General features: G+C 45.7%; 1 protein-coding gene across 2 annotated transcripts in view; it reads right to left on the reverse strand.

The window, feature by feature from the left end:
• The window catches only part of IHO1 (interactor of HORMAD1 1), a 46,822-nt gene that overhangs the window by 9,088 nt on the left and 15,926 nt on the right, over positions 1–21,808 (reverse strand). For both annotated transcript variants that reach the window (XM_050957394.1, XM_050957393.1), the window contains exons 2-4: positions 17,022–17,196; positions 6,151–6,308; positions 3,478–3,526 (exon numbers count right to left, since the gene is read on the reverse strand). In XM_050957394.1, coding sequence (XP_050813351.1) covers positions 3,478–3,526; positions 6,151–6,308; positions 17,022–17,196 — 382 coding nt within the window. The remainder of the gene's footprint in view (positions 1–3,477; positions 3,527–6,150; positions 6,309–17,021; positions 17,197–21,808) is intronic.

Consider the following 21,808-nt stretch of genomic DNA (forward strand, 5'->3'; position numbering starts at 1 on the left):
TGGTTTGTCATCTATTCACTTGCCTTACAGTATTTGCAATAAATTGTGAAAACTGAATGGAATGCATCAAAAAGGAGTATTTATTTATAGTTTAAAATGTCATTCAAAAAGGTAATCATTGCATTAAACTAAAAATAAAATTAATGCACTGCAATATTTCTAACCTCTTTATTTTGAGCTTTGTAGCTAATTAATTCATTTAATTGTATGATCTATTGTTATGGTTCACTCCAACGTCATTTCGTATGTAATCAATGTGTGATTATTAGATTTAAATGGTAGGATTATAGGAGTATAAGACTGACAAGTATTTAGGAGTGACAAGTGTGTATTAGGTATATAAGTAAAGTACTGCTGTAATGCAAGGCCTATAGGTTAAGTTCTGTAAGATTTCAGTTTAGCCAAACTAGGCCTCAAGCTTAAGGAGACTTGACGTGACTGGATGACGTAAGACTGACCCTATGCCAATAAAACCGTAAGATTACTGTAAAAGGTGTGCCAATAGGTAATATTACAGGAAAATAAGCCACAATGTATCCGTTCATCCCGCAAGACACCTGATTGTAACATCACAGAAAATTTTGTTCTGACTGCAGGTTACCATGGGAACATGTTTATGTAAATGTTAATATGAAAAAGGGGAATTAATAAACAACCTCTGAAAAGCGGGGTATCCCAAAATTCATGGGATGTGGAAGTGCAGATATGGAAAAAGAGTGAAGTGGCTCACGAACATGAGTGCCCACCGCAGGGAAAGCTGTGAAAAACAGGACAGACATCCCAAATGGATGATGTGTTCTATAATTAGATTTCACCAAGCCAATACAAAATGTGAACTCCTGGATCACTGTACCAGTCTTACCTTGGAGCCACAGACAGTCCCCTTAGACTCTCCAGTCTATCTTGCCACCCAAATTGGACTTAGTGATAGTCTCTTATACCAAAAATCATAAATATTCCAGGTTATTCCCAGTCCCAAGAGACCAGTCACTCACTCAGGCCAAGTTGCATTCTAGATCTCACACCACAGACAACACTGCCAGCCAATTGTATAGTAAGCGAACTATAGGTTTATTAGCTAAGAAAAGGAAAGGAGAGCTATTGAGAGGTTAAAGCAGGTAAAATATATGTACAGGTGAGTCACAGTGTACAATTCCAAATGGTGGCAGTGATATAAAACTTACAATTTCCCAAAAGTCTTTTCAGAATACCCAGATTATCTCTTAGGATCTCTGCTTTGTTTCTGGTACCCTTCCCTGTAAGAGCCTAAACAGTCTAGAGATGCAGGATCTTTCCCTGAATCCATAACTTATAGCTTCTTCTCACAGAAAACAAGCTGACAAGGTCACCACCCATGTGGCCTCTTTCTTTGGTTGGTGGAGAGACAGGAGTGCATTTAGAGTCTTTGATCTCTGATACTCATATACAATGACCACTAGCCTTCAAATGTGCACAAATTAGTGCTAAAGTTCTTCCTTTGCATTACACACAGCTTCTTTCTCATTTGATGGGTTATTTCATGACCAGGGTATATACAATATAAACATTATAACAGGATACATATACATTAAAAACAATGCATGTAATATCCAATAGTTTTTATGAAGTTTAAACACCAAATACATTCTTATACAATTAACAATCATTTTAATCTATACTGATATACAAGTGAAGTGGCCTGGTGCTTTGGCATGAGCTGGCACCTGTTTATGTAAATATCAATAATATGTATGTAAGCAGAGTCAGGATGAGCTGACATCTGGTGGTGAATTGTGGTGAGTTGTGGAAAAGAACTTCAGGGGCTGGTCTTGTTTGCATAGGCACACCCACCCCAGCTAGTATGAGCCCACAGCTGCCCAAATGGTCACTTTGGCTGCTGTGGGATCCCCAGTTTCTCTGTTATTGGGGCAGGAAGAATAAAGTGTTGTTACCCTGATTATGTAAATCAAGGCCAGTGGAACTGTTTTATGACAAAGGACTCACCATCAACTACATACACTCGCTAGACAAGGGACATGGGTTCCAAAACCCTGTGAATAGAGAGAGGCTGGGTACAGGCATTTGTACCTGATGGTGTGGGCCCCTTTTGAGGGCCTAAAACACCAGTTGCACCTCCTCCTCTCTCCACTGTTGAATACTAGAGCTAATTTTAATTTCATTAAGAGTCTAGTTACAGGCTGCTGTGCTGAATTCAGTTTGGGCTAATGGTGCACCAGCACTGGGGCTCTCCTACTACAAGCAGACATCACTAAAAAGCTAACATTACTAAGCGCTGAAATCATTGAGTGCTGTGTTAACTAGTTGGGGAGCCTGAAGATATATTGCTAAGCAGCTGGCAAAGCGGAGCGGCTCGTGGTGAAGGCTGCAGCAGAACCCCATGGAGAGGTGGGGCAGTTGGTCTTGGACCACATAAAGTGCCCCTTAAAACCCTGTGTGCTCCTTCTCCCTGCCCCCATTTCCACCCAGGTTTGGGGCGTGTGAAACTCTGCAAATAAACTTTTGAACTCTGGGGCTGCACTGACCAGGGACAGAGACTTTTGGGGTATTGGACCTTTGGGATGATCTTTTGGGTTGTTGGACTTAAGACTCTGACGGGAAAAGGATACTGCCAGACTTACTTGGAGGTGGGTCTTTTGCTCATGGTTTGTGTTATAAATCCTGTTTGTGGTGTTTCCCCAACATAATGCTGCATTGTTTCCCTCTTTTATTAAAATGATTTTGCTACATTAAAACAGTGCTTGCAAGAGAAAAAGTATTGCCTCTTAAATGTGCCCCGGGGTGGTATGTAATTGTCCCAGGTCACTGGGTGGGGGCTCGAGCCGGTTTTGCATTGCATTATTAAAACAGAACCCCTAAATACTGAACCCAGCCCTTGTTGCTGCCAACTCAAATGGGCAGAAGGGTTACATGTAAATAGGAAAAAGGGGAACTAAGAGAACAACCTCTGGAAAGTGGGGCACCGCAAAATGTATGGGATGTGGAAGTACAGATAGATAAAAAGAGGTTGGAACACCCATGCATATGCACAAGGTGTTAGGCATAGTCAGAACAACAAGCAGTTTCCTGGTAGGGAGAGGGTGGGAAGACTCCAAGAGAAGACCTCAGCAGGAACTACCCTTCTATCATGACCACCCGTTGAGAGATCCACCAGACTCTGTAATAGCTCTGGGGATGTGAGTATGAATATGGCATTAGCTATTGCTGGGCTCTCTCAGATTGCGTAGATGGGTATGTGCATGTAACTTATTATACAAACAAGATTCTTTACTTGTAATTGTGTTTGTGGTCACTGTATTCATTCTTTGTGTGCTCTTAAGAGTCTCCCAATCTAAGAGAATTGTAAAGGGTAACTCACCTTATTGATCTGAAAACTGTAGTGTCACAGGAGCTGAGCTCACGCCCTATGGACACAGTTTAATGCAGAACCACAATTCAATTTTAGATAAAGGCTACAACTTGGCATTTGGATTTACTTACCCCCTGAATGCTTTCTTTGACACTGGAAATAAAGGTGCTTAAAACTTCACTAAAATGGAAACGCAGAGACCACAAAATAGGTATGTAAACAATACTGAAACAATTAGAAATGAGAAATCTTAGGGGGATCATGAGGCATGAAACATTGCAAGACATAATGCAGAATAAGAGACTTTGTCCTTCACCCCTTAAAATCACCTTACTTTCATTAGAAAAACCTCAGTGGCCTTACCTCTGACAAAGATTTTTTAAAAATCCTCCCACTCTTGCTTTAGCACTGGTACAACTCCAGAGATGCAAGCAATGGTGGGAACTGTAGACTGGCTATTAGCATTTTTACTAACATGCTGTCAGCTCAGAATAGGACTACACAAGATGATGGTGAAATGCCTGCAGATGGTCTACACTAGAGCAGCAACAGTGCTGAAGCAATTGTAGGAAAATTTCAGAAAATCTTCAGTGTAGACAAGGCCAGTGTCAGGAAGAACTGTAACAGAGGGTAACAAAGGCCTTTCATTTGAACGACTGAATGTGTTTTCTGTAAATTAATCTACCTCTTTGATGTGTGCTAGCCAATCAGAATTCATATGCTTTTCATGATTAATCTATCAAGGGCAAAATGCAAAGACTGTTGCTAAGCAAAGAGCTACCTTGTCTCCCTTTCTGAGAATTCAGATCACTTTGGATTGATCATCTATGGACTCAAACTGCAGCATCCACAACGGCAGGGGAGGCCGAGTCTAATAACCTATGGGTAGGTAGGTGCACTGAAATAGTTCTATTGTTAGGGAAAAGAGGAGGGTCCTTGCAATAGTCAAACTGGTGGGGATACTACTTGATACATTATCATATTTACCTTTACAATGGTGATGATTATTACTATAAAAATTGTCTAATTCTTGGAGTGAGCTTTCCCTTTGCAATATATACACAACTCTACATCACTTGCTGAAGTTCCACTGGGGATATTACCCCTCCCCCTCCCTCTCCCTCTCCCTGCACTTAGAGGTTCAGCAAGGAGCTCACTCAGGTACTAGGTTGATAGGTGGGTGCTGTGTTAAAACCTAAAATAGATTAGGTAGAATCTTTACAGGACTTCCTTTTGTTTGCCTAGTTATGTCTCTTTCTAATAAAAGTGATCTAGAAATGTGATGAAAACATTGTTCCAAAATTGGTTCCTTTTGATAGCAAACTCTTCCTACTCCGGTGAGAGGCAGAAGATCTGATCGCATACAATACACTCCAGGAGGATAGTTACACTGATTGAAGGAAGGCTGGACTTCAGGACACATTTTAGTACCATGGGCATTCTAGAATGACTTGAAAACCATGAATTGACAATGTTACTGTGCCCTTGATTTTGCCAAGTTCCTGAGTTTAAATAAGGCTGCAAGTCCATTGTGGAATCACATCACTTTAAAAATTACAACACTTCTTTAAAAACACTTGGACAGATACTGTACTTACCAGAACATATTCTGTCCTCTGAGAGGGACAATTATACTTACCTGTAATTCAACTCACTGGCTGACTATAGCCGAGAAGGAACTGACGAGAAGGTTCTGCCGGCTGAGGTAGTGGCAGCAAGTACTGTGCAACTGGGCAATAAAGGGAAGGCTCATGCATTATCCACTGTCTCAGAGGATCAAAAAACTTTGAGCCAGGGGTGGCTTGCGCTGGGCGCTGTGACGCAAGAGTAATAACGCTGTGCAGATGGCATCTTTTAAAAAATATTTTCTTTGGAACTTATGGAAAACCAAAACTGATTCACAGAATGAACAAAACAGAATTTAGAACTTTGCGTAAACATTTAAAATTCAATATTTGCACATCCCTTTATTCACACATATACAATCCTTACTTTCACTTAATAGGAACTAGAATTTCAAATTTTGTATTATCAGAGACCTTTAAAAATATCTCAGGAGAAAGTCAGTGACATACAAATCTGGTTTGATTAAAGGCTTTCCACAAAACGTAGTTCACCTAGGACTCATTTTTCGTATTTTCTCATCTTTTTTTAATGAAATACACAGACCTAGGAATTATTTCTCAGCCTTTGGAGAACTTGTCATTCTTTGTACTGGAGACTGAAGCCCTTACTTTGCTCAACAAAACCTGATGGGATTAGCATGTATCTGAGCATCTTTAGTAAATGACAAAGAGCTTATTAGGAAATGAAGGTGGTCTCAGCAGAAAATAAAGCGCTAATCATCTTGCATACAAAATAAAAATGGTATAGGTGTAAATTTTTATATATGTAATTATAATGCTATTCAGTTCCACACAAATGTCCCTAGCAATCGCCTTCTTTATTCTATATGTAAATGCTGATGCACTGAGCCATTTGATCACTCAGAACAAACCCTTTGAATGTAGAGAAATATGGGTTTTCATGGGGAATCTGCATGGAACAAAATCTGCTGAAAGATGAAGGTAAATTCAGGTAAAATCTTTACACTTCCTTTTGGTTTATTGACAGAAGCGTTATATAAATCTACATTGTAAGTATAACACTCTCCAGCCTGTGACATCTTCCAATCAGAGAACATCTACAAACATAAATGACACCTTTCCTGCAGGAATGTACAGCTTGGTCATATTACTGGTTGTTTTTGCTATGAGAATGCCAGCTGCCTTCATAATCACAGTTTGTAATGGATTCTTGCATACCTGTCATGTTTGTCCTTTACTTTTTTCTTATTCACGTCAAACTGCTCCAAGACATTCTTGAGCTTTCCAACACCAAAATTAAATGAATTCTTTTCCTTTTCATCGCCACCAAACAACTGAGGTTTTGTCTGGTACTTCGTAAAAATACTGGGCTCACTCTGTTGTGTGAAAAAGGAAAAAATGACTATATTTAAGGAACAAAAATATTCATAACATTCATTAGAAAAAACATACATGCACCAAGTTCTCTGCAGACCATGGGGCACCACAGTGACTGGGTGTGGCAAGCTGGATTGGACAGACAGATTTAAGAATCTAATGAGATTCTTGGTTCACATGCAGTAGCTACATCAACTTCCTGCAGAAGGGAATGAAGGCTAGCTGTATTCCCATCAGACGAAAGCAGGTGAAACTTTACTTAGATTGTACTTTATAAAAAGAAAGCTTCCCTTATTTTGCTCTGTGCAGTGCGCTGTACTGATTGCTGTTGCCAAACACACCAGATATGTCCAAGGAAAGAACATATGCTGCACTGCTGGACAGTACAGGCTTGAAATGATGAAAGCACAGCAAGTTCAGGGGAGGAAAAGCAGTGAAAGAATTCAAGTTCCCACAGTGAGATATGCTGTAAATTATTTAACTTAAATAGCTGATGCTGATCTTCCTACTAAATGACAACATTTTGCTGGCATGTAAACATCACCACAATATTCTAGCATTATACACCGGAAGCCAGTTTTTAATATGCTTCAATATGGGTTTGAGGGCAAGATTTTTAATGTTTAATATTTAAGCAGCAAAAACCTCCTTCTCATCCTACAAACTTTCCAAACACTATGCTGAGCAAAATGGAATCAGCTTTCTCTTAAATTTTAATTTAATCTGAATGCAATTCACACCAACTTGCCCTCTTTCATCTTGAAGAGAGAATTTCCTTTTCCATGTTGGATGAAAAGCTGCTGCAGTCAATGGAGGGAGACTTTAGCAAACTGCAGAGGGGCCAGAAAGAAGCTAGAACTGAATTATTGCCTTAGACCATAAACTGGCACAATGACTCTTCACTTATCTCTAATGACAAGTGTCTTTATTTTGATCCTCAAGTATGTACGAACAGTATAAGTGTATTTGAGTATGAATAATATGATTGCACATGATACTCTGTTATAAAAGCATGTGAGAAATACCTAGAACATACAGGGTCGCTCTCTCTGAAAATCAATGACATGTCTGCTATAATATAATGAACAGCAATGGAGTAAATAAATGTTCAGTCTGTGGAAGTAAATCAGAACAACACTGGACATTTAATTTGTCATGAATCCATCTCTCTTCCATGAAGCCTAATGAACAGAAACACATCATTGTCCACAGAAGGAATAACTGATATTTTAGCTTAAATGTCTGGTCTAAATGCATTCATGCTTGGAATAATTTTACATTATTTTAGTAATTGAAACGAAAAGATCAAATAAAATACCTACCCCATTAACAGAGAATCTAACATAAATTACATGTTCTTAGCTGATCAGTCATATGCTTTTGTGACAGTGTGTATAAACCCCGCACTGGACACAAGAGCGGCTCTATGGTTTTTGCCACCCCAAGCACAGCAGTCACGTAGATTCGGCGGCATTTCTGAGAGTGATCTGCCGGTCCCATGCCTTCTGCGTATCTGCTGCCGAAGCCACAGGACCGGCGGACCTTCCACAGGTGTGCCGCTGAAGGCTGCCTAACTGCTGCCCTCACAGTGAGCGCCAGGCTGCCCACCGCGGCTTGCCGCCCCAGGCACGCGCTTGCTGCGCTAGTGCCTGGAGCTGCCCCTAACTGGACAAGAGGGGGTTAAGGATCAACTCTGGCCTCAGGAGGCCTCGCCCCACCGCCTGTGCTGAGCATGCTCAGGTTGGAAGCAGACTTAAAAGGCTGTGCGCACTTGGAGGCAGGGCTCCGGATGAGCGGGGACTCTCATGGTAAGGGGTCTGGGGCCGGGGGTTGGGTAAGGGGTGGGGGCAGTCAAGGGACAGGCAGCAAGGTGGGTTGGATGGGTGGGTGGGTGGGGTCCCGAGGGGGTGGTTAGGGGCGGGAGTCTCTGGAGGGGGCAGTCAGGGAGCAGGGGGGTTGGATGGGGCATGGGAGTCCCGGGGTCTGTTAGGGGGTGGATAGGGGTCAGCGCAGTCAGGGGACAGGGAGCAAGGAGGGTCGGGGGGGCAGTTAGGGTGGGGGGAGGTCTCTGGAGGGTGTGGTCAGGACACAAGGAGCTGGGGAGGCTGGGTGAGTCTGGAGTTCTGGGGAGGCTGTCAGGAGGCAGGGGTGTGGAGAGGGGCTGGGCAAGCAGGGAGCGGGGTGGGGTTGTATGGGTCCAGAGTTCTGGGTGGGGTCCTGTCAGGGGACGGGGAGTGGTTGGATGGGACATGAGAGTCCAGGGGGTTCTGTCTGGGTGTGGGTAAGGGTTGGGGCAGTCAGGGGACAGGTAGGGAGTAGGGTCCTAGGGGATTAATCAGGGGACAGGTAGGGAGTAGGGTCCTAGGGGATTAATCAGGGGACAAGGGGCAGGGAGGCTTAGATAGGGGGTGGGGTCCCAGGAGGGTGTAGTCGGGACAAGGAGTGGGGGGGGTTGGGGGTTCTGGGGGGGCAGTCACTCAGCCTTCTGCCCTGAGCCCTGACCACCCACCCCACACACACTCAATCCTCTGCCCTGAGCCCTGTACCAACCAGCCCTCTATTGACTCCTTCACCCCCCATCCATGACCCCAGCCCTGACTCTGGCACCCCCACACATACCCAGCCCCCCTACCCTGACTCCTGCACCCCCATATCCCCAGCCCCCCCACATCCCATGCACCCCACACATCCCCACCCCCACCCTGAGCACCAAACGGGAGCTCCTGCACCCTTACTCACATTCCCACCTGCACCCCTCACACCAAATGGGAGCTGCCCAGGTAAGTGCCCCCACACCCAAACCTCCTGCCCCAACCCTGAGCCACCTCCCTCATTTTAGCTCCTGGCCAGACCCTTCACCCCCAGCCCTGTGCTCGGTCCACTCGTACCCTCAGCTCAGTGCAGAGAGAGGAAGAGAATGGGCCAGAACCAGGAAAAAGGTAAGTACCCACTGTATGTGGGCAGGGCCGGGACCCCAGACTGGCAGCGTACTGAGCGGGTCCGGCCGCCGGGATCCCGCCTGGCAGGAACCAGCGGATTGAACGCCTGAACGGCAGTGGGCTGAGCAGCTCAGCCCACTGCTGGTCTGGGGTCCCGGCTGCTGGCCCCGCTGCCAGACCCTTCCCAGCTGGGGTCCCGGCCGCAGGCCCCACTCAGCCCACTGTCGGCCTAGGTGAACAGAACCCCAGACCAGCAGCAGGCTGAGTGGGCCGGCGGCGTAAGATCAACATTTTAATTTAATTTTAAATGAAGCTTCTTAAACATTTTGAAAACCTTGTTTATTTTACAATACAACAATAGTTTTAGTTATATAATATACAGACTTGTAGAGAGAGACCTTCTAAAAAACATTAAAATGTATTACTGGCACGCGAAACCTTAAATTAGAGTGAATAAATGAAGACTCGGCACACCACTTCTGAAAGGTTGCCGACCCCTGCTCTATACACAGATTGTACCACCTTCCATTCTGGGACCAGTCTTCCCCAGTTCAAAGTCTTTCTTCCAGACATTCTTCCAGGTGTTGAGATGGCGGGGGGGGGGGAGGGAAGAGGACGTGATGATATCACTACCCCTCTTTTATACTTTCTTCTGGCTGCTAGAAAGATCCTTGCTGTGACATGGGTTAGTCCACTTCCATGGTGTACACGCCTTTTCTAAGAAGCCTTGGGGATAGTGGATTTTTTTTTGATGGGCCATCAATCTACATATAGCTGGTGATGGCTACTCCTTGTTGCAACTGAAAACTGGCTGTGGGCGTTCCCAACCTCACAACACATTTCAGTAACATGTATAGCAATACTTCATAACTTCACAAACAATGGTAGTTCATGCAATCCAACAGGATATTAATATGAAGCAGATCAAGACTTTTAAAATGATACCTCACAAGGTATATGTTGTACAAAACATATAATCTTTTGATAGTGGTGAACATGAGGGCTCCAGGTTACTACTTTGAAGTACAGAGTGTCACACATCTCATTAGAAAAAAACAAAACAGTTATCCACACAAGGGTGGAAAGCTGATATTGCTGCCAGGTGAACCTTGCTGGAGGAAACTGCTAACCCTTGTTGTTTCAGGTGCAACAGATAATGTAATATTCATTGGAGGGACAACTGCGTCAGCGAGACTCCAGTTCAACAGCCAGATAGAGAACCACCTCCATTTTGACAGGTAGGCAGCCCTGGTGGAGGGCTTTCTGCTACTTAGTAAGACCTGGCAAACTTGCTCAGCAAGCCTTCTCCCTGGGATTTAGCCATGGAGTTTGCAGGCTATTAAATGAAGGAATTGCAGGTTCAGGTGGAAAAGCAGACCATGTTTTTTGGAAATCAAATCTAGGTGCAAAAGGAGTGAAACTGGACTTGCCACTGAGAGATCCAGAAAAGCGGAGAACCAGGGCTTGCAGGGCCACATTTATGCTAATAATATAACATGAGCATTATCCCACTTGATCTTTTGTAGCACTCTGTTAGGAGTGGGATTGGGGTAGGGTAGCAGGAAGGTGTCTGTGATAGAGCCTGGACTGTGGCCTTGCATGGCTGATGGCATTTTCTGTTGGACTTGTTTGGAAATAGGTCTATTTGGGGAGTCCCCCGCTGCTGGAAAATACATCTGGCTACATCTGGGCAGAGAGACCACTCGTGGTGACTTGAAAATGAGCTGCTAACTTGTTCTGTACCCTTGGAAGGTAAGAGGCCTCAAGGTTGATCAAATGGGCTATGCAAAATTCCCACAGGTGAATTGTTTCCTGACAATAGCGGGATGAATGAGCTCCTTCCTGCCTGCTGAAGTAAAATATTGCTGCAGAGTTGTCTGTAAGAACAAGCAGGTTTCTCCCTCTGATATAAGGTAGGAAAGCCTGATAGGCCAGATGAATCGCTCTGAGCTCTCAGATGTTGAAATGAAGAGTGAGATCCCTCAAGGACCACAGGCCCTGAGTTCGGATGGGCCCCCAGTGAGCTCCCAACCCTAGAAATGATGTATCTGAGACCAGTGTCATTGAAGGCTGAGGGTGAAGGAAGGAAATGCCCGCACAGAACAGTGAGGGATCAATCACCAACTCAATGAAATTAGAACCTGCAAAAAGCTACCATGACCAGTGTCAAGATGATGATGATGTGGCAAGTAAACTGAGGCCAGCCATGTCTGGAGGGGCCTGAGGTGCAGCCTTGTGTTTTGCACTACATAAACATAAACAAGGCCATGTGCCCCAGGAGCTTCAGACAGCTTTGAGCTGTTGTGATAGACATCAAGATTCATCCTATCACGAGAGATTGAATAGATTGGAATCTTGACTCTGGAAGGAACACAGTCCCTATAAACTCTATCCTCTGTACAGGGTAAAATGTAGACTTATCTGTGCTGATCAGCAAGCCTAGGTCTTTGAAGGTTGACTGGATGAGTCGAATGCTGGATATAACCTGAGCTTTGGACTAGCCCTTGACTAGCCAGTTGTGCAGGTAAGGGTTGACCTTATCAGGAACGCTGCTACCATAGCCACACATTTTGTGAACCCCTGGGGAACTGCAGACTGGCCGAACTGGTAATGTGAGTGCTTCATATGAACCTTAGAAACTTTCTGTGCCCGTAGTATATTGACACATGTAAATAGGCATCTCTTAAATCAAGGGCAGTGTACCAGTCTCCAGAATCCAGTGAGGGATTGATGGACGCCAGGATGACCATGCAAAACTATCTTTTTGAGATAATTGTTGAGCTAACACAAGTCAAAAACAAGTCTGAGACTGCCCTTTGTTTTGGGGATTAGGAAATAACAGGAGAAGCCCTTCCCTCTTAAACACTGTAGAACCTCCTCTAGGGCTCCCATGAGAAGAAGAGATTGGACATCCTGAACCAGAAGCTCCTCATGAAGAGGGACAGGGAGAGATGATGTGAAGGAGGGGCAGAAATAAACTGGAGCATGTATCCTACTTCCACTCAACGGTCCCTGGCGGTAGGGACCAAGCACTGAGGAAATGGGTACAGTAGTTTGCAAACAGAGGACAAATGGGGTCTGGCATCCTGGAAACTAGTACAGGATCCTTGGTCATCCCATCAGGATGCCTGCTTAGCACCCCCTGGATGTCAGGGGCGGGGCAGGCTTTGATGTAGGGGCAGAAGGAGGAAGTGCTCTATGCTTTTAACCCGTACTCTGCTTTCTCTGCAGGTCCTGTAAGATAGCTGGGCAGGAATACTAGAAGGGTTGCTTCCTGGAAGGGGCTGGGGTGTACAACCCAAGGAACCTTAGGGTTGCCCTTGAGTCCTATAACCCGTGGAGTTTAGCATCCGTCTGCTCCAAAAAGAGCGTGGATCCCTCATACAGCAGGTCCTGCACAGTTTGTTGGACCTCCTGTGGGGGCCCAGAGGACTGCAACGAGGAGCTCCTACACATGGCCACTGCCGAAACCATGGACCTGGCAGGTGAGTCAGCTGCATCTAGAGCAGTTTGCAGCAATGCCCTCGCCACTGATTTCCCCTCATCCACAACTGAGGAGAACTCCTGTCTAGCATCTTCTGGCAGCAGGTCTTTAAATTTTAGCATGGAATTCCATACCTTAAAGTCACACCTGCCCAAAAGTTCATGCTGGTTGGCAATCTGGAGTTGCAAACCACACCCTCGCCCCCAGTGGAATAAACTTTTCTACCAAAGAGGTTCGGAGTTTTTTGTTGTTGTTGTGTATTTTGATTTTGTGGTTGCACTCTGACTATCTCGCTCTAATTGGCGGCAGATACTACCAGACACTGGGGGATGGTGAGGATGGGAGAAAGGAATTCATAACTCTGGGAGGGCACACAAAATTTGCACTCAGCCTTTTAGAAGTGGAAGCAAGTGATGCAGGGGTCTGCCACAGTGCCTTAATGGGGTCCATAATGGCCTCATTGACAGGTGTAGTCAATCTAGAAGGACCTGCTGTGGCCAAAATGTCAATCAGGCAGCGTGAGGATTGTTTTACTTCCTCTACCTGTATGTCCAGGCTTAAGGCAACCCTCTTTAACAATTCTTAGTGTGCCTTATAGTTATCCGAGGGAGACAAAATGCCCTCTGCTGAGACTGCCTCACCAGGGGACGAGGAAGAGGAGGCCAGCACTGGCTGGGGTTGCTCTTCCTCCATTTCTTGACCTGCAGGATCTTGCTGATTTAGCTTTTAATGTCTGGTACTGGAGTCGGGAATGGGTGCTGCCTGGTGGGTAGGTGCAATATTTCTCTCTGAGGCCACCAAGTAGGAATGCCTGGAATATGATATGGAAACTGAGGGAAAGCCGCACAGATTCCAAAAAGGCTATTGGACAGGCATAGGCCCCTAGTGACCTCCTGGCCAAGTACTCGATGGTACTCCTGGGGAGGGGTCTGTGATAGGGTAGTAGTGCCTTGAGGAGGGATAGTGAGAGTGGCTCTGATGATGGGAGACACAGGACCCAATCTTTGACTTGGAGGAAGACTACTCTCCTTCTGCTGACCACAAAGGTGCTCTTCCAAATGGTGCCAGTGACTAGTGCCAAGGTGGAGAAGCATGCAGAGTGGTGAGCTTGGCAGGTTTCCCCTTTAACGGTACTGAAGGGCAAGCTGTCAGAGGTACATGGGCTGGTACAGCTAGTTCCCCCAAATCTGGCAGCACTTATAGTGCCGAATCTTGAACTGCCAGTGATACCGGCACCCACAGGACTAGAAGATCTCAGGCGCTGCAAATGCCTCCAGCCTGGTCAATAATGATCTGGAAAAATGGGTAAACAGTGAGGTGGCAAAATTTGCAGATAACACAGTATCTCCGTACAGAAGATAGAGTTTATAGGATGATACAAAACTTCTCAAGATAGTTAGGTCCAAAGTAGATTGCGAAGAGCTACAAAAAGATCTCTCAAAACTGGGTGACTGGGCAACAAAATGGCATATGAGTTTATAGGGGCTGTGTTCCTTTCAGAGTCAAGATTCCAATCTATTCAATCTCTCGTGACAGACATCAAGACTGATCCTATCACAACACTATCACAATGTTGATAAATGCAAAGTAATGCACATTGGAAAACATAATCCCAACTATACATATAAAATGATGGGGTCTAAATTAGTTGTTCCACTCAAGAGAGAGATCTTGGAGTCATTGTGGATAGTTCTCTGAAAACATCCACTCAATGTGCAGCAGCAATCAAAAAAGCGAACAGAATGTTGGGACTCATTAAGAAAGGGATAGATAATAAGACAGAAAATATCATATTGCCTCTATATAAATCCATGGTACGCTCATATCTTGAATACTGTGTGCAGATGTGGTTGCCCCATCTCAAAAAAGATATACTGGAATTGGAAAAAGTTCAGAAAAGGGCAACAAAAAAGATTAGGGGTATGGAACTGCTTCCGTATGAGGAGTGATTAATAAGACTGGGACTTTTCATCTTTGAAAAGAGATGACTGAGGGGGGATACAAAAGAAGATTATAAAATCATGACTGGTGTGGAGAAAGTAAATAAGGGAGTATTATTTACTCCTTTTCATAACACAAGAAGTAGGGGTCACTCAATGAAATTAATAGGCAGCAGGTTTAAAACAAACAAAAGGAAGTATTTCTTCATACAACACACAGTCAACCTGTGGAACTCTTTGCCAGAAAATGTTGTGAATGTCAAGACTATAACAGGGTTAAAAAAAGAACTGGATACATTCACGGAGGATTGGTCCATCAATGGCTATTAGTCAGGATGGGCAGGGATGGTGCCCCTAGCCCAGGAGTGGGCAAACTTTTTGGCCGGAGGACCACATCTGGGTATGGAAATTGTATGGCAGGCCATGAATGCTCACAAAATTGGGGGTAGGGGTGCAGGAGGGCATGAGGGCTTCGGCTGGGAGTGCAGGCGCTGGAGTGGGGCTGGGGATGAGGAGTTGGGGTGCAGAAGGATGCTCCGAGCTGGGACCAAGGGGTTTGGAGGGCAGGAGGGGGATCAGGGCTGGAGCAGGGAGTTGGGGCACAGGAGGGAGTCGGGGGCAGGCTCCGGGCAGTGCTTACCTCAAGCAGCTCCAAGAAATGGCAGCATGACCACCCTATGGCTCCTATGCGGAGGCACAGCCAGGTGACTCCGTGCATTGCCCTGTGCACAGCCGTCACCCCTGCACCTCCCATTGGCTGCAGTTCCCACCCAATGGGAGCTGCAGGGGTGGCACTTGGGGTGAAGGCAGCATGTGGAGCCCCCTGGCTGCCCCTGTGCATAGGAGCCGGAGTGGGGAAGTGCTGCTGCTTCCAGGAGCCGTGCGGAATGAGACAAGACCCTGACTCCACTCTCCGGCTAGAGTGCCGGAGCGGTGCAAGCCCCAGACCCCGCTTCCTGGTGGGAGCTTGAGGGCTGGATTAAAATATCTGGAGGGCTGGATGTGGCCCCTGGGCCGCAGTTTGTCCACCTCTGCCCTAAACTCTGTTTGCCAGAAGCTGGGAATGAGCGACAGGGAATAGATCACTTGATGATTACCTGTTCATTTCCCCGGGGCACCTGGCATGGGCCACTGTTGGCAGACAGGATACTGGGCTAGATGGATCTTTGGTCAGACCCAGTCTGGCCATTCTTATATTCTTATGTACCTGCCTAGGTTCCGCTGTCAACGGTGCCAGCTTCTGTGGTACCAAAGCAAAGGAGTGCTTTGACTAAGACTGCACTCTGCCCTTAACCCCATGCCTAGCAGACTTAGATACTGGGGATCTTACCCTCTTGGCAGTTGGTTTCTTAGGCCTCTTCTCAGGCACTCTGGATGGTGAGCGGTGTTGAGATTCAGGCACACGAGGAGGTGCACTCCTTACTGATCCTGCAGCACTTGGTGCTGAGTCACACCAACCTGGCTCAGATGGAGGTCACAAGGCCAGCTCCATGAGTAGAAACTTTAGCTTGGCTTCATGATCTCTCTTTGTGTGAGACTTAAAGTCCCTGCAAGTTTGGCAATGCTTCCCTATATGAGCTTCCCCAAGGCACTTTAAGCAACTTGAGTGGGGGTCGCCCGCGGGCACAGGCTTATTGCAGGAAATTCAGGGCTTGAAGCCCTGTGACCAAGACATCCCTCAGCACTAGGAATCGACAGAAACCCTCAGGTGGGGTAACACCTAACTAACTATACAGAAACACTGATACCTGTAATAACACACTTCCAGCATCTGCTAGTTGCCAGATGCTTGGACTGGACAACAGGAGATGGATCAATTGATAATTGCCCTGTTCTGCTCATTCTCTTTGAAGCATCTGGGATGGGCCACTGTTGGAAGACAGGATACTGTCTGACCCGTATGGCCATTCTTATATTCTTACTAAACTATTTACAATACAACACATGAGTACCCTGTCTATTGAGAGCACTTGAAAAGAAGATGAACAGTTGCAGTTCCCTCTCAGTTCCTCCTTACCACCCAGGGACTGTCATGGGTGGTAAGGAGGAACTGAGGGGGCTCGGGGCCAGCTGAGCCCTTTATACTGGTGCCACTGGTGCATGGCAGCAAAGGGTTTTCAAGCTGCCCTGACAGGTACCACTGAGAGGAAAATTTCCAGCGACTGTGTATGTTGACACCAAGAGTGGAATGCACATGTGCAATCACTTGAACAAGAAACTGTACAAACATTTAGGATGATATGAGCCCTACCCCAAAGAGCTTACAGTCTTTTGAATTAATTTTGAATTGTTAATACTTCCCCAAAGGTAGTACAATGCTAGCTGAGAAATTCCAAGAGTCAGACTCACATCTTGAGAGTTCTGCTGGGAGCTTTTTTGTTGTCTTGACTGTGCACTGCATTCCAGGGGCACTGGTGCTGACTGTGAGTTCTCTGGACAGAACTGGGAACCAAAGAGGAACTGAGAGTCACTGAGGCTGGAATAATCACTAGGAGCACTGCTCCGACTGGATGATTTATTAGTCCTGAAATAATGTAGAGCAGAAAGGGAATGAACCTCAAGCAAAAATCATGACTAAGTAATGAAATAGCAAATTATTTTAGATAATACTGTAAGCCAGTTAACCTTCAGACTTTGTGTTACAGAAAGGAAGGAAGGATGGTTTTGTGGTTAGGGCACTTGCATGGGACTTGAGAGACCCAAGTACAATTTCCTGCTCTGCCACAGATTTCCTTTGTGATCCTGGGCAAGTCATTTAGCCTCTCTGTGCCTTGACTGTGTTTCATCTGTAAAATGGAAATAACAGCAAAGAGTCCTGTGGCACCTTATAGACTAACAGACGTATTGGAGCATGAGCTTTCGTGGGTGAATACCCACTTCGTCGGATGCATGCGACGAAGTGGGTATTCACCCACAAAAGCCCATGCTCCAATATGTCTGTTAGTTTATAAGGTGCCACAGGATCTTTGCTGCTTTTACAGATCCAGACTAACATGGCTACCCCCCTGATACATGGAAATAACAGTAATTCTCTATCTCATAAGGAGTGTTGCAAGAATAAATACATAAAAAAACAGGAGGCAGAGTCTATGGTAATGATATCATACAAAAATCGAGATTAGCATGCATAAGAACAACATCGTACTGTATGGCTCTCCAACATTTTCATTCTGCAGTCCACTTCAGAAAATAGCCACTCAGGGTAACACCTGTTCTACCAACCACCCAATCCTGTATAGTTGGTTATTAAACACATCCTAATGGACTACCGTCAGTCCGGGACCTACAAACCAGTTTGAGAGTCACTCTCTTGTTTCCGGCTAAAAGCTGACACACATTAATTGTTTACATTTACCCTGAATGAAGGATGGCTCTTATGTCCACCAGCTTCACAGACACTTTACCCAACACCCAGCATAACAAAAGCATAATTCCATAGTCCCACACATTCTCCAGAAAACCTCATTCAGCCTCAAGTTGTGGACACTGATGCTATAAAGGTGCCAGATAAGTACCTGGACAAATAGACTTTTCCACACCTCCCTTTCCTTGGTCTTGCAATGGGGACACCCTTTTCATGGGAATCCCCGAGGCAACCACTGGTTAGGGAAACACTGTCAGTGAGGTTTCAAGGGAAGCACCTTGCCAGGGAGTGGGAAGGAGCTGCTAAGAACACAAGGCTGGCATGAAGGGACAGGGCCTCCACACAGATGGAACTGGCCTCTTGTTGTTCTCCTATGGGAATTACAGGGTTTGAAGGTGGTTCCTGCAAGCTGTTTCCATGGGGAATGACAGACCCTGTTCTACATTTCTGATGGAAAAATTTAAGAAAAATCTCCACAAGGAGAATCTTGAAATTTCGTTCTCCTTTTCTCATTCCTGTAGATTTTCCTGCAGGCAAGGCTAGATAGGTGGGGGACAAGTGGGCTATTTCAGACAGCATTAAATATTACATAGTTAGATCAGATGCAATCAAGGCCGAAACTCCACTACAGCTAGTCCTGAGCCTGGTTGAAAGAGGAGGAGTGTTGGAAGCCAGCCATAAAACTTTGCCAAAGAAACCCGTAAAATGAGTTCTTGATGCACCCTCTATGAAAACTAGGGCATTCTTCAGAAACAAAGTATAGCATCCTCATCTGAGTGTGACTGCATCTTTCTGGACAGATGCGGTCAAAGAAAAAAGTTCAGAAAGTAGGAATATAGGGACATGAACTGGAGAAAGTGCAGAACTGGCTTAGATGTTGATGAAAAGGAAAATGAAGATTGCCTGCATTCAAGAATCCAAATGGAAGGTAGCAAAGGCAAGAGATAAAGAGCAGGCTATAAGCTACTGTACTATGGTACTCTAAATAAGAGAAATTGAGTTGGTCTAGTTTTACACAAAGTGATGTGGGAATGTGTAGTGGTTGTGGATAAGACAAGTGACAGGATAATTTTGGTGAAAATGGCCCCCTAAATATTATATGTGCATAAGAATCCCAAGTGGGATGTAATGAACAAGAAAAAGAGGATTTCTGGGGAGAAATGGACACCATTGTACAGAATGTGAGAAAGAAAGAATCATAATTGGAGCCATAATTGGGTGTATGGGGTGCCCAGGGAGGGGTAGTACCTCTGATGGGAGGACTTGTCGTACCTCTTCGGGGGTGGTCCGTCCACTTTGGTCCCCACCTGTCACTCAGCTCTCACTTGTGGCTCCAAGGAGCTGCAGCACGTGCAGTGGCCACACCCCGGGCAACGGCTAACAGGCCAGCTAAACCAGGTGAGTGTAACTGATGGGACTCAAAACCTCAGTGAATTAGGGATATGCCTACCCTGCATGCAATGTCAGCTCCGGCGGACTGGGTGAAAGAGATCACTAAGATCCAATGGCCAAGAAGGTGGTTCTGCAACGCTTTGTGGACAGTGAAGGGCTTGACAAGGCATGAAAGACGTCAAGGCCATCCACTGTAACCAAAGAAGTTATCAGTTGTGACGATTTTTCGTACCATTGGTGTCTGGCTTCTAAGGTCGAGAGAGTGGGATTGCTCCCGTGCAACGGCTCTATCACTTAAAAAGCTTTCACGCACAGGTCCTGTGCAAATCATCAAACATCATCATCATACCACCCAAGTCCTGCGGTGATGTGGGAGGGGCAAAGTGACAGGTGGAGGTTACCACTGGGAGTCGTATTCCCAATCCTGCACGCAGGCGGCCTGTGGATACGTGGTCGTCCAGCTCTGTACCTGGGACAGCAGAGTTGCCCGGCAACATCCCAGGTGTCTGAGCAGCCCTCTTCAGGATAGCACTGCTCACCCTAGTAAGGGAGGGGCCTAGAAAAGGTGGCCTAAAAATTGCCTGCCCTACAACACCTGGCCAGCAAGCTGTGGCTGGCAGTTTAACCGAACCTGTGGCCAAAACCAAAAGAAAAATTTGTGGAAACTTACCACTGGTGTCTGGAATGTTCGTACCCTCATGGATCGAGAAGCTGTTGCAAGACCTGAGAGAAGGACAGCTCTCATTGCTCGAGAACTAGCCTGCTACAACATCGATATAGCGGCATTAAGTGAAACAAGAATGCCTGGGGAAGGTTCCTTGAGCGAACCAGGAAGTGGTTACACCTTCTTCTGGAAGGGTAAGACTGAGACAGAGGACAGAATACATGGAGTTGGTCTGGCAATAAAAACCTCATTGATGCATCAACTCCCAGACCTTCCAGTGGGTATCAGTGAAAGATTGCTGAAACTACGTTTCCCACTAAATGCCAAATGTCACGCCACCATCATCAATGCATATGCACCCTCTCTAACATGCTCTGACAACTCAAAGGAACAATACTATGAAGATCTCAACAGACTGATCAAGGCCACACAACAGACAAACTACTCCTACTTGGAGATTTCAATGCCCGAGTCGGGGCTGACAGCAAGAACCGGAAAGGAGTAACCGGGCCACATGGTGTAGGTAAAATGAACAGCAATGGACTACTCCTTTTGAGCCTTTGTTCTGAAAATGACCTGACCATTACCAACACTCTGTTCTGACAAGCAGACAAATACAAAACGACATGGATGCACCCTAGGTCCAAACAGTGGCATCTGATAGATTATGCCATTGTCAGAAGGCGAGACATCCGAGACGTAATGATCACCAGAGTAATGCGAGGCACAGCGTGCTGGACAGATCCCAGATTAGTCAGGATGTCACTTCAACTTCACATCGCTCCCTCTCAGCACAAATGCCCTAAGCATGTGCAACCTGCTTTCAACATAGCCAAACTGAAGGATGCTCAATGTTTCAACAATTTCCAGAGGAGTCTTGATGACAAACTGACATCCCGCGGACAACTGATCGGTACTGTAACCGAAAAGTGGGACCAGTTCAAGCAGATGGTGACTGACACAGCAATAACATCTCTTGGACCAAAGAAAAGAACACATCAGGATTGGTTTTGATGAGAACCAAGAAGAAATACGCTCAGCACTGGAAGTAAAGAGAAAAGCCTTTATCGAATGGCAGAATGATCCCTCCTCAGTCTCTAAATGGGACCATTTCAAGTACCTTCAGAGCAAAACACAGCAAGACCTCCGTCCGATACAAGACAACTGGTGGAGAGCAAAGCCAAAGAAATCGAGCACTAAGCTGAGACCCACAGCTCAAAGCTGTTCTTCAGTGCTATTCAGACTGTCTATGGACCTTCTAAACCAAGGACCACCCCACTGCTCTCATCAGACAACACAACGCTGATTAAAGATAAAGAAGGCATCAACGAAAGATGGCGAGAACACTTTAGCAACCTTCTCAATAGACCAACCATGAATAATAACATCCTCAATGAAATTCCACAACAACCTGCTCTGACAGATCTTGACTTTCCGCCCACTATAGATGAGATTAAGAAAGCTGTTAGCCAGACGAGTTCAGGAAAAGCTCCTGGAAAAGACGGGATACCAGCAGAGATATACAAAGCAGTAGGTCCAGCAGCATTAGCAGCGTTCCACAGCGTGATCATCAGCATCTGGGAGGATGAAAACATACCACAGGACCTCCATGACGCTACTGTTGTCTCTCTTTTCAAGAACAAAGGCAGCAAAGCAGAATGTGGAAACTATAGAGGCATATCCCTCCTCTCCGTTGGTGGGAAGATCATCACCCAC

This window comes from Gopherus flavomarginatus, chromosome 6, assembly GCF_025201925.1.
Source record: "Gopherus flavomarginatus isolate rGopFla2 chromosome 6, rGopFla2.mat.asm, whole genome shotgun sequence".
Lineage (NCBI taxonomy): Eukaryota > Metazoa > Chordata > Testudines > Testudinidae > Gopherus > Gopherus flavomarginatus.